Source organism: Cyprinus carpio, chromosome B18 (assembly GCF_018340385.1).
Source record: "Cyprinus carpio isolate SPL01 chromosome B18, ASM1834038v1, whole genome shotgun sequence".
Classification (NCBI taxonomy): domain Eukaryota; kingdom Metazoa; phylum Chordata; class Actinopteri; order Cypriniformes; family Cyprinidae; genus Cyprinus; species Cyprinus carpio.
In genome coordinates this window covers 22013849-22026054 of record NC_056614.1, presented here as the reverse complement: position 1 = coordinate 22026054, position 12206 = coordinate 22013849, and the positions used below count along the sequence as shown (strand labels likewise).

General features: G+C 35.1%; 1 protein-coding gene across 1 annotated transcript in view; it reads left to right on the top strand.

The window, feature by feature from the left end:
* LOC109070518 (voltage-dependent calcium channel subunit alpha-2/delta-1) overlaps positions 1 to 12206 on the top strand; it is a 93764-nt gene that overhangs the window by 61042 nt on the left and 20516 nt on the right. Inside the window, exons 19-22 of the mRNA XM_042744365.1 lie at positions 7441 to 7512; positions 8398 to 8469; positions 8549 to 8610; positions 8719 to 8799. Of these exons, the coding sequence (XP_042600299.1) occupies positions 7441 to 7512; positions 8398 to 8469; positions 8549 to 8610; positions 8719 to 8799 (287 nt within the window). The remainder of the gene's footprint in view (positions 1 to 7440; positions 7513 to 8397; positions 8470 to 8548; positions 8611 to 8718; positions 8800 to 12206) is intronic.

Genomic DNA, 12206 nt, shown 5'->3' with positions numbered 1-12206 from the left:
TAGTGAGCATAATAGACCACAAAAGATCAAAATCTTGCTGACCTCAAACTTTTGAACTTTGCAAATATAAACTTATGTTAACATAATTGCGATGATTTTTTTTCTCTTAATATTGCATTGATACTTTAAATTGTTGTACCAGTATTAATTTAATCTCCCACAGTTGTTATGGAAGCCAATTTCCACCACATATGACAAAAAAAATAAATAAAAAATTATGATCAAATAATCATAATTATAACATATTAAGTAGTTATAATTATGGCATACAAAGTGAGAATTGAGATATAAAGCCTAAAGTATGAGAAATAAAATTCATAATTTCATTATAAACAAATGTCAGATTTAATTGCATTCCATGTCACAATTATGGCTTAAAATGTCATTATTTAAACTTTTTAGGTCATGTTTCATAATTATAATTTATCAAAGCATGGTATTTGTTACTTATGTGGCGTTTGGTCCGGTTTCAATTTTCAGATTGGAATTCTTTGTAATGCATTGAATTTTGACATATTGCAATACCCAGCCCTAATATTATCCCTTTTTTCCTTCTGTTCATATATTTTTATAGGTAATACCACATTACATTTATCAATCCCATGACCCAATGGGAAGATCAAGCATCTGCGAGTGATTCAGCTCATATCATTATTGACAAGTGTATCTGACCTCATATGTAAAGTTGTAGATTTAGAATGTACGAACAGGCATTTGCGGTGTGTAAGCAGCCACTCATATAGCTTTTCCTTTGGATCGGAGCACACAGCCCCTCTGCTGGGTGAGCTTTGCACATAACCTTTGCAAATCGCCCGAAGTAATACGCCATGCTTCTGGCAGCGAACCTGCATACATGTTTCTCAATGCAACTCCACTACACTTCTTACATATCAGTCTGTTTGCAGGTTCCTTTGATTCTGGCGTCCAGCCACACACATTGGCCAGTCTGTGTTTCATCTTTTAAACAAAGAATGTGAAAGAGAAAAGAGATCACATGTATGTGTTCAGGGTCATAGTTTATCCTCGGTCTGGATGGTAAAAGCACCGTCCATCACCCCAGTCTCAGACAGTCCCAGCCCACCATGACAGTCTCGCAAGTTAAGGAGGTAAAATGCATTAAATATATTATGTCTGGATGGCTGTAGATTGAAAATCGTTTAGACGTTTTCTGATTTAAGCTCAAAATGCAATCGCAAAGAGTTATACATGTGCAGGACTCGACAATAAGGATGACTCGGGGCCAGTGTGAGATCTAACATTCATCGTAAACATTTGGTTTTGGGTGATGTATCTATGCTATATGATTATGCTAATTGAAGTATGTAACTAAAGCAACGTTATCCAGCCTGCTAATGTAGTTTTTTTTTGTTGTTGTTGAAATTGTGACATTGTGTGAACTGTTTTAATTTGTAGTTATTGGACTTTTTTTTTACGTAGTTATAGGAAGTTATAAGATATTATTGTGTGCATATGGTATGTACATTTTATTTATTTTTGTTGTTATTATTGCTAATTAAAACTCTAAAAAAAATTATTAATTGTATTAAAATGAAATTGTATTTAAAAAATAAATTTGAAAATTATATACACTACTGTACAAAAGTTTGCGGTTAGTGTTATTTATTTATTGAAAGAAATTAATACTTTTCAGCAAGTATTACTTGAATTAATCAGTGAATACTTTAAAATTATTACAAGAAATCTACATTTGTTTCCGACTATTTCAAATAAATATTTTTTAAACCTTCTATTCTTTAAAAAATCCTGATAAAACTATCACTGTTTCTTCAAAAATAGTAAGCAGGACAAACACTCTTTTTTTTATGTTTTCCTTATTATTATCAATGCTGAAAACTGTTGTCCTGCTTAACATTTATATATATTAATAATATATGTATGTATATATAAGTGTGTGTATAACAGTACATTTTAACAGGGCAGGTAAAAATATGAAACATGGCCCCAACCGAACCAGCAGAAAAAAATCCTTATTGTTGAGTCCTAATGTGTAACTGCCTGAGGACACTTGGATTGTGAGTTAGGGCATGTGCTGAAACATGTCAATGTTATTGCTAAATTGTTGGGTCAGAGAAGTATGATGTTTGCTGTTAAATCGACATTAAAATAACAAAGCCCCAGGTCTTATATATGGAAAATATTAACTTCAGTCCACAAGCCAGTCAAATCCAGCATACAGAACACATTTCCGTCCTTGGCGTCAGTAAGAACGAATGTTATGACGTATTTCCATCTTGCCTCAAAGTCCATCCTCTAGCTTTTGCATTAAAAGAAACGACTAAGACTTGAAGCTTTCTTCCACTCTCCATCATTCATATGGAAAAGACTTTACCGAAGTAAAGTTTTACAAACTCTTAACATAACTTGCAAACAATGCTTTTTTTTAATGACCTCACCTATATTGTTAAAGGCATAAAAATGAACGAAGTGCATGCGCTATGACAAACATAAACGACAGCGTTATTGCTCCCAGCGGACTCCATGTGCCGAACAGGCATTGCGATCCGGTCGGTTTTACTCTAGTTTAGCGAGCCGACTCTGATCACATCTGAAGGCTTGATCTCTCAAGGACAGATGTTGAGATGCGATCTGGTGCGGCCGCAGATCGGCAAGCTGATTAAGAGAGACACGTAGGCATGGATTGAATCTCTGAACTGTGGATGCCGTACTTAACCCCGAGCAGCGCTGATATGCAAACACAAGCCACTAAACCATGGGGTGCCAGATCTACTGGAAACAGTTCAAAGTGCTTCACCAGTATCCAGCGGTGCAAAACACATGACTGAATTTGTCGGCTAAAGTTAAGAGAAAGCGACCACTTCGAAAAAACTTTGGAGAGTCTTTCAAGGAGACTTTGAACACTGCAGGAAGGGCTAATTTGATTTTGACAGTGCAGAAATTGAACAAACCCTTATAGTATGTCAGCCATATGTTGTCTGGTCGCCAGAGATCGAAATAATTGTGTTCAAACAGTAGGAAGGCCTACACGATGGGAATCGATTTATAGCATGCACTTTTATTTCTTTCAAACGTTCTCATCTATGATGGATTACCGTGTTTTACAATAACAGCATTGTTAACAAGTGTGGTCTCTTTCAAGGCTTAAGTCAGTTTTTGGCACCCATAAATAACCCTCTTTCTGTTTCCACTGAAATCCTCTCCATATTTCTCATTAGAACAGGATTCAGAGCCGTCGCCGCAGGCTAAGTAAAAAGCTTGCTCTTACGTTCCCTGAGGTGAGACCATGCAAACTGTGGTAGATCCAGTCCATTCTGTCATAGAAATAGAGTGAAATAGTGCTCAATAGCTCGTTTGGCTCCTGTAGTTGTAGTACGATATCTAGTATGCCTTCCAAACCGTAATCTTAGAGGCATTGTACTGTAGTGCATATATTACCAAATAGCATTACTGAGCTTACTGTAGTTTTGGAACCCAAAATCTCAGAGTTTGTGATAATTATGCTACATATGTGTATTTTGTACACAACACATATGTTGTCAGCAAGAGGAAGAATAAATAAATACAATCAATTTCTTTTAGCCTTAATTTGTTTGGTCAAGTCTTTTTTTTTTTTTTGCTCAAGGCTGCATTTTTTTAAATCAAAAATATGGTAAAAACAGTACTATTTTGAAATATTACTAAAATTTAAAGTACTGTTCTATTTTAATATTTATAAAAATGTCATTGATTCCTGTAATGTAAACCTGAATATTCAGCAGCTATTACTTAAGTGTACAGTGTCTATTGAAGCCAGTTTCCACCATAGGCAGAGTAAAAAAAGGAAATTTTTATTTAAATTTAAATTTAAATTTATTCATTTATTTATTCATTTAAATCTGAATTTAAAATTAATTAAAATTCAGATTTTTATTCTAGGTTACATCTCACAATTATTATTTTCTTTTACACTGGAATAAATTATATATAAAAAAAAAAAAATAGAATTTTGGATCTTTTTCTCACATTTTCAAGGTAACATCTTGCAAATCTGTCTTTTTTTTATGCTCCGGAATAATAATAATAATAATAATAATAATAATAATAATAATAATAATAATAATAATAAAGGTAATTGCAACATTTTATCTATCAATTCTGACTTTTTTCTTTCAATTTTAATTTACATCTCACAACTCAGAATTGTGAGATAAAAGTTGCCTTATAATTATTATAAAAAAAGAATGTGGTGGAAACAAGCTCAAAAAGTTACGAATAACTTTTTATTTATTTATTTGAAATATTTTTTTGTAGCAATGAAGAGGTCTTTATTCTCCTTTTGATGATTTAATGCACCCTTGCTGAATGAACAGTATAAATTTCTTTTTTTCTTTTTTTTTAATCTTACTGACCCCAAACTTTTAAACGGTAGTAGTCCAGCCCCGCTAGTTAAACTAGTTTAACAGCCTATTGGGGACACCAGCACACCAACAAAGCATGCAAACTAGCATCCAAAACAAAGCATATGCTTATGATCAGTCATGCTGGTGTTTTCAGCGGGGATATGACTTCAGTAAGTGTGTGTAATGGTTATCAGGAGTGCTAGCATGCCATCTGATGTTTGTTTGTGTCTACAGAGTGAGAGTTCATCGAGATATTTCCTGTCTGGCGGATCAGAAAGATAATGGTTTTTATTTGTTCCAACCATTACCAGATATAGCGGAGAGTTCTGCCTACTGTAGCACGTTCAGCACTCGCATCCAATGCGTATCTCAAGCAGTTGGTATTCGTGTCATGTGCTTGTAATCTTGAAGGATTCAGTAATGATTTTTTCATACGGCAGATCTGTGTTCTCGCTTGACCTCCATTTGTAATGCGAACAACAAAAAGATGATTTACTGTCCAAGTGAAAACACACGAGTGAAAAATGAGAAGGACAAAAGGGAAAGGAAAAATGTTTGCTGAGACGGTGCGTTGCCTGTCCCACAGTGGCGTTATGGGGGAAGTGACTGCCTGACATGTTTCACAAATTCTGCTGCTTTTTTTGGCTCCTAATTGGCAAAATGTCTTTTTTATTTAGACTCGGAATAAAAAAGGATTTCCTTTCAAATATTGATTTTTAGTAATGCAGTGCTTGTTTTGTATCACATAGGTCCTTTTCAAGGGATAATATGATAGGGTATCTGTTTTTTTGCGATTATCATACATCTGTTTTGGGTCATATGTTACATGTTTCCTAAAACTGGCATTGCCTGTGTGTTTCAGGGTGAGGGAGGGATTTGGGCGGGACATGCAGGAACTTGTATAAATCTTCCTTTCCTGTTTATAAAAATTACTGCTTCTTGGTCAACGTATTCTGCATGAAAGATGTTTGGACTCGCTAAAGATGGTAACTCTGTAGATTCTTTGACAGTGTTTTAAAATAATACTTTGTTTTTGTTGAATGAAGTGGCCCCAGGAAGTATTTGCATACTTAAAAAAAATAAAAAGGCAAAATATTTCACAAAAATAAGTTTATAGGTTTTAAATAAAGCAATGAGTATACTGTATAAAACCATTGTGACACTTAGTGAATCCCTTTAAGGGAACTGACTGCTACTAAAAAAATAAAAAAAAATAACATTTTAATTATAATTAAATAAATTTAACTTTTTATTTATTTATTTATTTAAATGTAATTATTTAAAAGTATTGACCTCTCTAAAACAACAAATGTATGTAATTATTTGTTTGTTTCAATTTATTTATTTATAGATACTACTTTTCTCAAAGTCTAATGTAATGATATTAATGCAGTTTTTAAGTGTGCTGTAAATACTTTTAGGGGACATATCTCTGCAAGAAAAAAGCAAGTGGGTATTTTTTGGCTCGGAGCCACCGTATGCTCCATGCTTCAGATCAGTAGTTGTGTGCTTGAGATTGTTTTTAATTAGGCCTTTTTTTTTTGTCAATTTCTGTATCTCTCTCGAACACTGTAATTAGTGTGATAATGGGGTTAGTCACCGTGACTCTCAGTGGTGTGCTATTATTATCACAATCAACATAAACAGCGACGCCCACATCAGCTGTGACATGACACGTTTATGTCTGGCGTTCAAGCACAGAATAGCTTCGCACATGGTAGAAAAGAAATAGTTTACATATTTTCACATCCTATATAAGAAGTGCCAGACATAGTTTTCATCAGTCTCTCTCACGCTCTGTTAGATTGACACATGAAGCTGACACATGTCAGTCATATCTGGGCGATGTGGGGGTCCCCCAGGGGCCAGTAGCGGAGCAGAGGGTGACCCCAACACTTTGAAATCCTTCCTCAGTGTTGTCTGTCTCTCATTACACTCCTGCTTTCATATTCAATGCTTTTCCTTTGATTTTGTTCTCAATTAAATGTCCCTTTCTTTCTTTCTTTCTTTCTTTCTTTCTTTCTTTCTTTCTTTCTTTCTTTCTTTCTTTCTTTCTTTCTTTCTTTCTCTCCTCCCTTGTCATTCTTTCATCGGTCCATCTTCTTTCTTTCTTTCTTTCTTTCTTTCTTTCTTTCTTTCTTTCTTTTTTCTTTCTTCTTTCTTTCCTCCCTTTTCCTCCTTGTCTTTCTCCTTGTCATCGGTCCATCTTCTTTCTTTCTTTCTTTCTTTCTTTCTTTCTTTCTTTCTTCCTTCTTCAATGTGATGGTTTTGTCTCATGTTATTTATTCATTGTCTCTGTTTTGATTCTGTCCTCATCATCCTCTCCTCTGACTGTGTTCATGCCTGCTCTGCATGTTGCATGTAAGAGTCTGATTGCCTCATTTCACCTTAAAGCTTTTCTCACATCATAGATTTGATGTAGGTGCCAGTGTTGTTAATGTGTACATGAGCAATGTGACGTGAGATACATACAGATGAACCAAAACATTTGTTTCCAAGAGCAAACATTCTTTCTTGGACAGAAAATATGACCTCATAAAATGGAGTGAGGCAAAGTTTTGTTAAGCAATCTAGATTTTAATATCTACATGGTTCTTACTCAAAAACATGAATCATATTTTGACAGCCAAATGTAAAGAAATAGTTTTTTAAATACATTAATACATTTGGATTTAATTTGGTTATTTTATGTTAAAACTTAACATAGTTAAATACAGAAATATTGACTTTTCTGTTCACAGAAACACAATCTTCTACTTGCATTCTCTTCATTTCTATAGTATTCAAAAAATGTGAATGTTTATGAAAAGGAGACACAAAGGAGATTAAATATAAATAAAATACCTGTTTTTTTTCCATGAAAGGACTGATTTTAATTTATTTTCTTCCTTCTCTCTGTAGAATAACATATTAATCAGATTTATGCCTACATAAATGAACTTTTTCAACACTGTATATTTCTATAGCTCAACAGAAACTTTCACTGTGATGTATTGTAGACCTGGAGTACATTAACACTCAACCCAAAGCTGAAAGTAAACTACAGAGAGAGAAATGTTAACATCATTTGGTTCCTCTTTAGAACCCCAAATTCCAGGAGCCTGTTACACTGGATTTTCTGGACGCTGAGCTGGAAAATGATATTAAAGTCCAGGTATGCCACAACACACACAAACAGTACAAACACAAATAGCATGATATCACCAGTTTTATTTTATTGCTATGCTGATGAAACACCTGAGAGGTTTTGATTTCATGTGTGGTATTTCAATACTTACAAATGCTTACATTTCTGTTACAAAAATGTGCTGAAAACACCCTTTTGCTCAAGGGATGCATAGTTAGCTTAGATAGTAGTGATTTATGATAGTAGTGGACATAATGCCTGACCACACAAGTCACAGAGCTTTTTTTTTTTGTACAAAATGAAATGCGTTTGCAGATAAAAATCTGCAGTTTTTAAAGCAGTGTAATTAAGTAATTAATGGCTGTACTTTGATTGTAATTTGAACCTTGCTACATGTACTGCATTAGACTAACCAAGATTTGTCGTAACATTTGCATATTATTGCTCTTTTGTTGGTTTTGATTGCTTCTATTGTCCTTATTTGTACAGTAAGTTGCTTTGGATAAAAGCTTCTACTAAATGACTAAATGTAGTTTTCCCTTGAAAAAGTAAAGGATTACTGTAATTTAATTTGTTACTTCTCATGTAATTGCATTAAATACTGTATAGACTATAGAAAAAATCCCATATAAAGCAATAGTGGATTTACTGTCCAAATGTAACATTTAATGTTATTATATTAAATTAATATAATATAAAAATTATATGTATTATATAGTAAATTTCTCCTTGTAAATACTTTAGTCAGTTTAAGAATAATTTATGCAATTTTATATGATTTATTTGAAATAATTAAAAGAGCCACTTCATGTCTATCCTTGTATTGTTTTAATTACTTTTTAGAGTAACTTACTTAACACTGTAGTACCAGTGTAAAAGTCAAAGTTATTCTGATCTCTCTCGCTTTCTCAGATACGGACTCTGATGATTGACAGAGACCCTGGGGAGAAAACAATAGAAACGCTTGTGAAATCTCAAGATGAGGTGCGTAGCTCTTCTATAATTTTTCTTCTATAGTTTTCACCATATTTGCTTCACTTATACCTTTTATTTACAATATCAGAGATACATTGATCGAGGAATCAGGACGTACACCTGGGCGCCGGTTAACGGGACAGACTACAGGTGGTTTGTTGGCTTTTGCTTTTGTTGGTTTTTCATAACTGTAATGTGTTTTTGTATGCCTTTTAAGTATTTGTTTGTCTTTTTCCTCTGTGTGTGGGTGTTCTGCAGCCTGGCCTTGGTTTTGCCTGAATACAGTCTGCATTATATCGAGGCAAACCTGGGGGACACTATAAAACAAGCCATGTGTGAGTACCCGTATTTCATTCTCACCCAGAACACACACAAACCAGCTCCCCACGTTGAGCAAACACACTATCATTTACTAAAGATCAGATAGAGCCTTCGGCATGCAAAGCTATTGTTTTATGAAATAGCTGAGACCGCTCGCAAATATTTCTCATCGGCTCGCGAGTGTGACCTCGATTGTCAGGGCTGCTCTCTGTATTAAACTGAGGTCCAGCTGGTCTCCACCCATCCTGAGCAGTGTAGCCAGGCGTTTGATCTGACTCTCCCTAGCACACAGGGGCCCCGGCTGGGAAGAGAGACTGCGAACGCTCCCTCCCCTCTGGACATGTGCTTCTGAGGTTCCAGATCTGCATACATACACAGGCGCTCAGCTCATTTGGAGGAATATACCAGGTTGAGCTCTGTCAATGGCATGTGGCTTGCTGTCAGTTTAGCAAACTGAGTCGAAAATGCTTTCGAATTGTATCTCGTTGCCCTATAGACTTCTATTTCCGTGGTAATTGACAGATGCTGTCGATAGAGCTTAACTTGTATTTAAGCCAGAACATTCTTTAAAGGAATAGTTCACCCAGAAATGAAAATTGCCGTTAGTTTTCTGGATGTTTTATGTTGCTCCTTTTCATATAATGAATGTTTATAGTACCTAAAACATCACTATATGATTATATGTAGTCTAAATGGCTCCTGTAGTATATAGAAGTCTTTTGAAGCTTTACGAACAGACCAAAGTCATTATAGGCATTCGAATCAGAGAGGTGAATTCGACAACCAGATCAGTCGTTCCTGAAAAGAACCGGATCAAAAAAAATGGTTCTTTCCGGAATCAGAAAATGTGTTTAATTTAAAAATGTCAGAATGGTGACTATTCCTTAAACCAAAGAAGATATACATTACCAGAGAAGCCTGCACACACACATTTATTCTACATAAATGCACATGTACAAAACACTAAATCTTTTTCTGATCTATCCTTTCTGCCTTTTCATCTTTAAATGGCACAGCACAATGGGGCAAGTACTATCTCTTTGTCTTTTACTGTTCCCTCACTGTCTGTTCTCTTGATTTTAGCCATTTTTTTTTTACATTATTAAGATTTTATTTATTTTTTATTCAATTATGCATGATTTTAAGCTACATTTTCTATGCTTAACTCATCTGTTTGTTTGAGTAGCCTATATTTTGTTATGCATGGTCTGTGTAACATCGGCCGATTATTAAACAGTGTTTGGTGCTTGTCTAAACATGCATGCACAGATAAGTAAAAAAAAAAAAAAGGAAAAAAAAAAATGATGATTGTTGATGTTGTGTTTTTTTGTTTTTATAAAGATTTTTATTGCCCATGCAAATGCAAACCACCACTTTAATTTATATTTATTTCAAATTTAGTTTTAGTAATTTTACTATTTTAAATGAATTATTTCAGTTAGCAAAGGAAGCATTTCCCATTTTTGTTTAAGGATTTAAAATTTTTATTCAGCTTTATTCCAATTACCAAAAACTCTTTCAATGTGTGTTTGAAATAAAGCCTAAATGCATTGAAAGGTAATAGCACACCTCTCCACATCAAGCCACACTATTTGTTGTATCATTCAGGCCCATAGCGTGAAGGCTTGTGAGATGAATTATGCAGAATTATCATACTAGAATGCAGAGCTCTGAGCCAGAAGCCTTTCCCTCTTCTCACTGTTCATCAGCATAATTATTTTAGCATAACTGTGCTTTGTAAGACCACATAGCTTTAACTTGAGTCATTACATGTAAGAAAGCCAACAAAGGAAATTTAAGCTTTTGAAACAATGAGTAAAGCAGGTTTTGAAGCCTGGAAGGGAACTTGAGAAACCACCAACCAAAAACCCACACCCCCAGGCCAAATACAAACAAATTTAAGCTTTTGAAACAATGAGTAAAGCAGGTTTTGAAGCCTGGAAGGGCCACTCTCGCCGCACAAGCGGTCACAGGAATTTGATGTTTTGTACACCAATTATAATTGTGCGTCTAATTTATTATGTGTGAGTGTGTTTGGCTGCGTGTTAATGTGCTAAAACAGATATTTCTGTATCCTGGTGTGTGCTACTGCAGATATGTGTGGGATGTGGTATCTGTTTCTCTCTCTTCCTCCTCTTATTCCCTCTCTCTCAATTTTTTGTCATAAAGGATCCTGGCATAGGTTTACGGGCTCGTAAAAAGGCAGGTCCATGTGGTTATTGAGAAAAGGGAAAGAGGCAGCGGCACAGGGGTCAGGTTTTGTGGTGGTCTTCAGAGTGCTCCTGGATATCTTAGGAGCCCGACTTTGCACTCTGGGAGCTCCACAGGGCTTGTATGACCAAAGCCGAAAGCCGAATGTAAACTTCAGAAAGGCAGAACTAGAGAAGTGTGGCTTTTGGGAGCAATGTAGAGCAAATAATGAGAAGAACAGGTGAACTTGGAGTTCTCTCGAGAGATGTGTCCTTATGGCTGGTCGTAACTGAAAACTGTGATGATGGACTCGGGTGCTTGTACCTGGCAAACCCTGAAGTTGTGGATGTTTCTGCTTGATTAGCCTCACATGTGTGTGTCACCAAGTACTCAACACTGCAAAAAATGATGGTCCTATTGCCCGTTCACACCAAGGATGATAAGTATTATGATAACGAAAGATATAGTTTTATATGCAGAATAGCGGAGTTAACACCATAACTGTAACGCTAACACTTTCAAAACAATTTTTTCCATCGAATGAACGATAAAAACATTGACAGCCAGTCAGAATCCATCCTGCTTTAAAGAGTGCAAGCATTTAAAGTGACAGACTACATAGCAGCAGTGTGTGCTTATAATAAATAGAACATTGTTATCTGTTGGTGTACACGCTGATATAGTTATCATCATAGTTATCTATAGATTTATCGTTTTGGCGGTGAACGGCCCTCAGTATTTTTGTCTTGTTTACCTTAGATCATACTTAGAGCTACATAAAAAAGATACTGTCCTGTTTTCTGCTTAAAACCTGAGTTTATGCTTAAAACAAGAAAAAAAGAAGATATTGGCAGACATTGTTTTCTTGTTTTAAGCAAAACCTCACCACATTTTTAGAAAACAAGACTTAAAGGGTTAGTTTACCCCCAAAAAATTAAAATTAGCCTATAAATCACCCTCAAGTCATTCTAGGTTTATATGAGTTTCTTCTTTCAGATTAATCTAGTCAGAGTTATAATAAAAAATGTCTTTGATCTTTCAAGCTGTTTAATGCCACTAACTAAGGAAACTTTGCTTCCTTTGCTCCTGTTAACAAACGTGGGTTTTCATGAGACTCACCAGCGAATGTGCAATGCGACCTCATATGTCATCCTCCCGGAGTTGCTTCAGTGTACAACTGTTGGCACAAGCTACATTAAAGTGATTATTAGGTTTTGAATATGGAAATTTTCTTA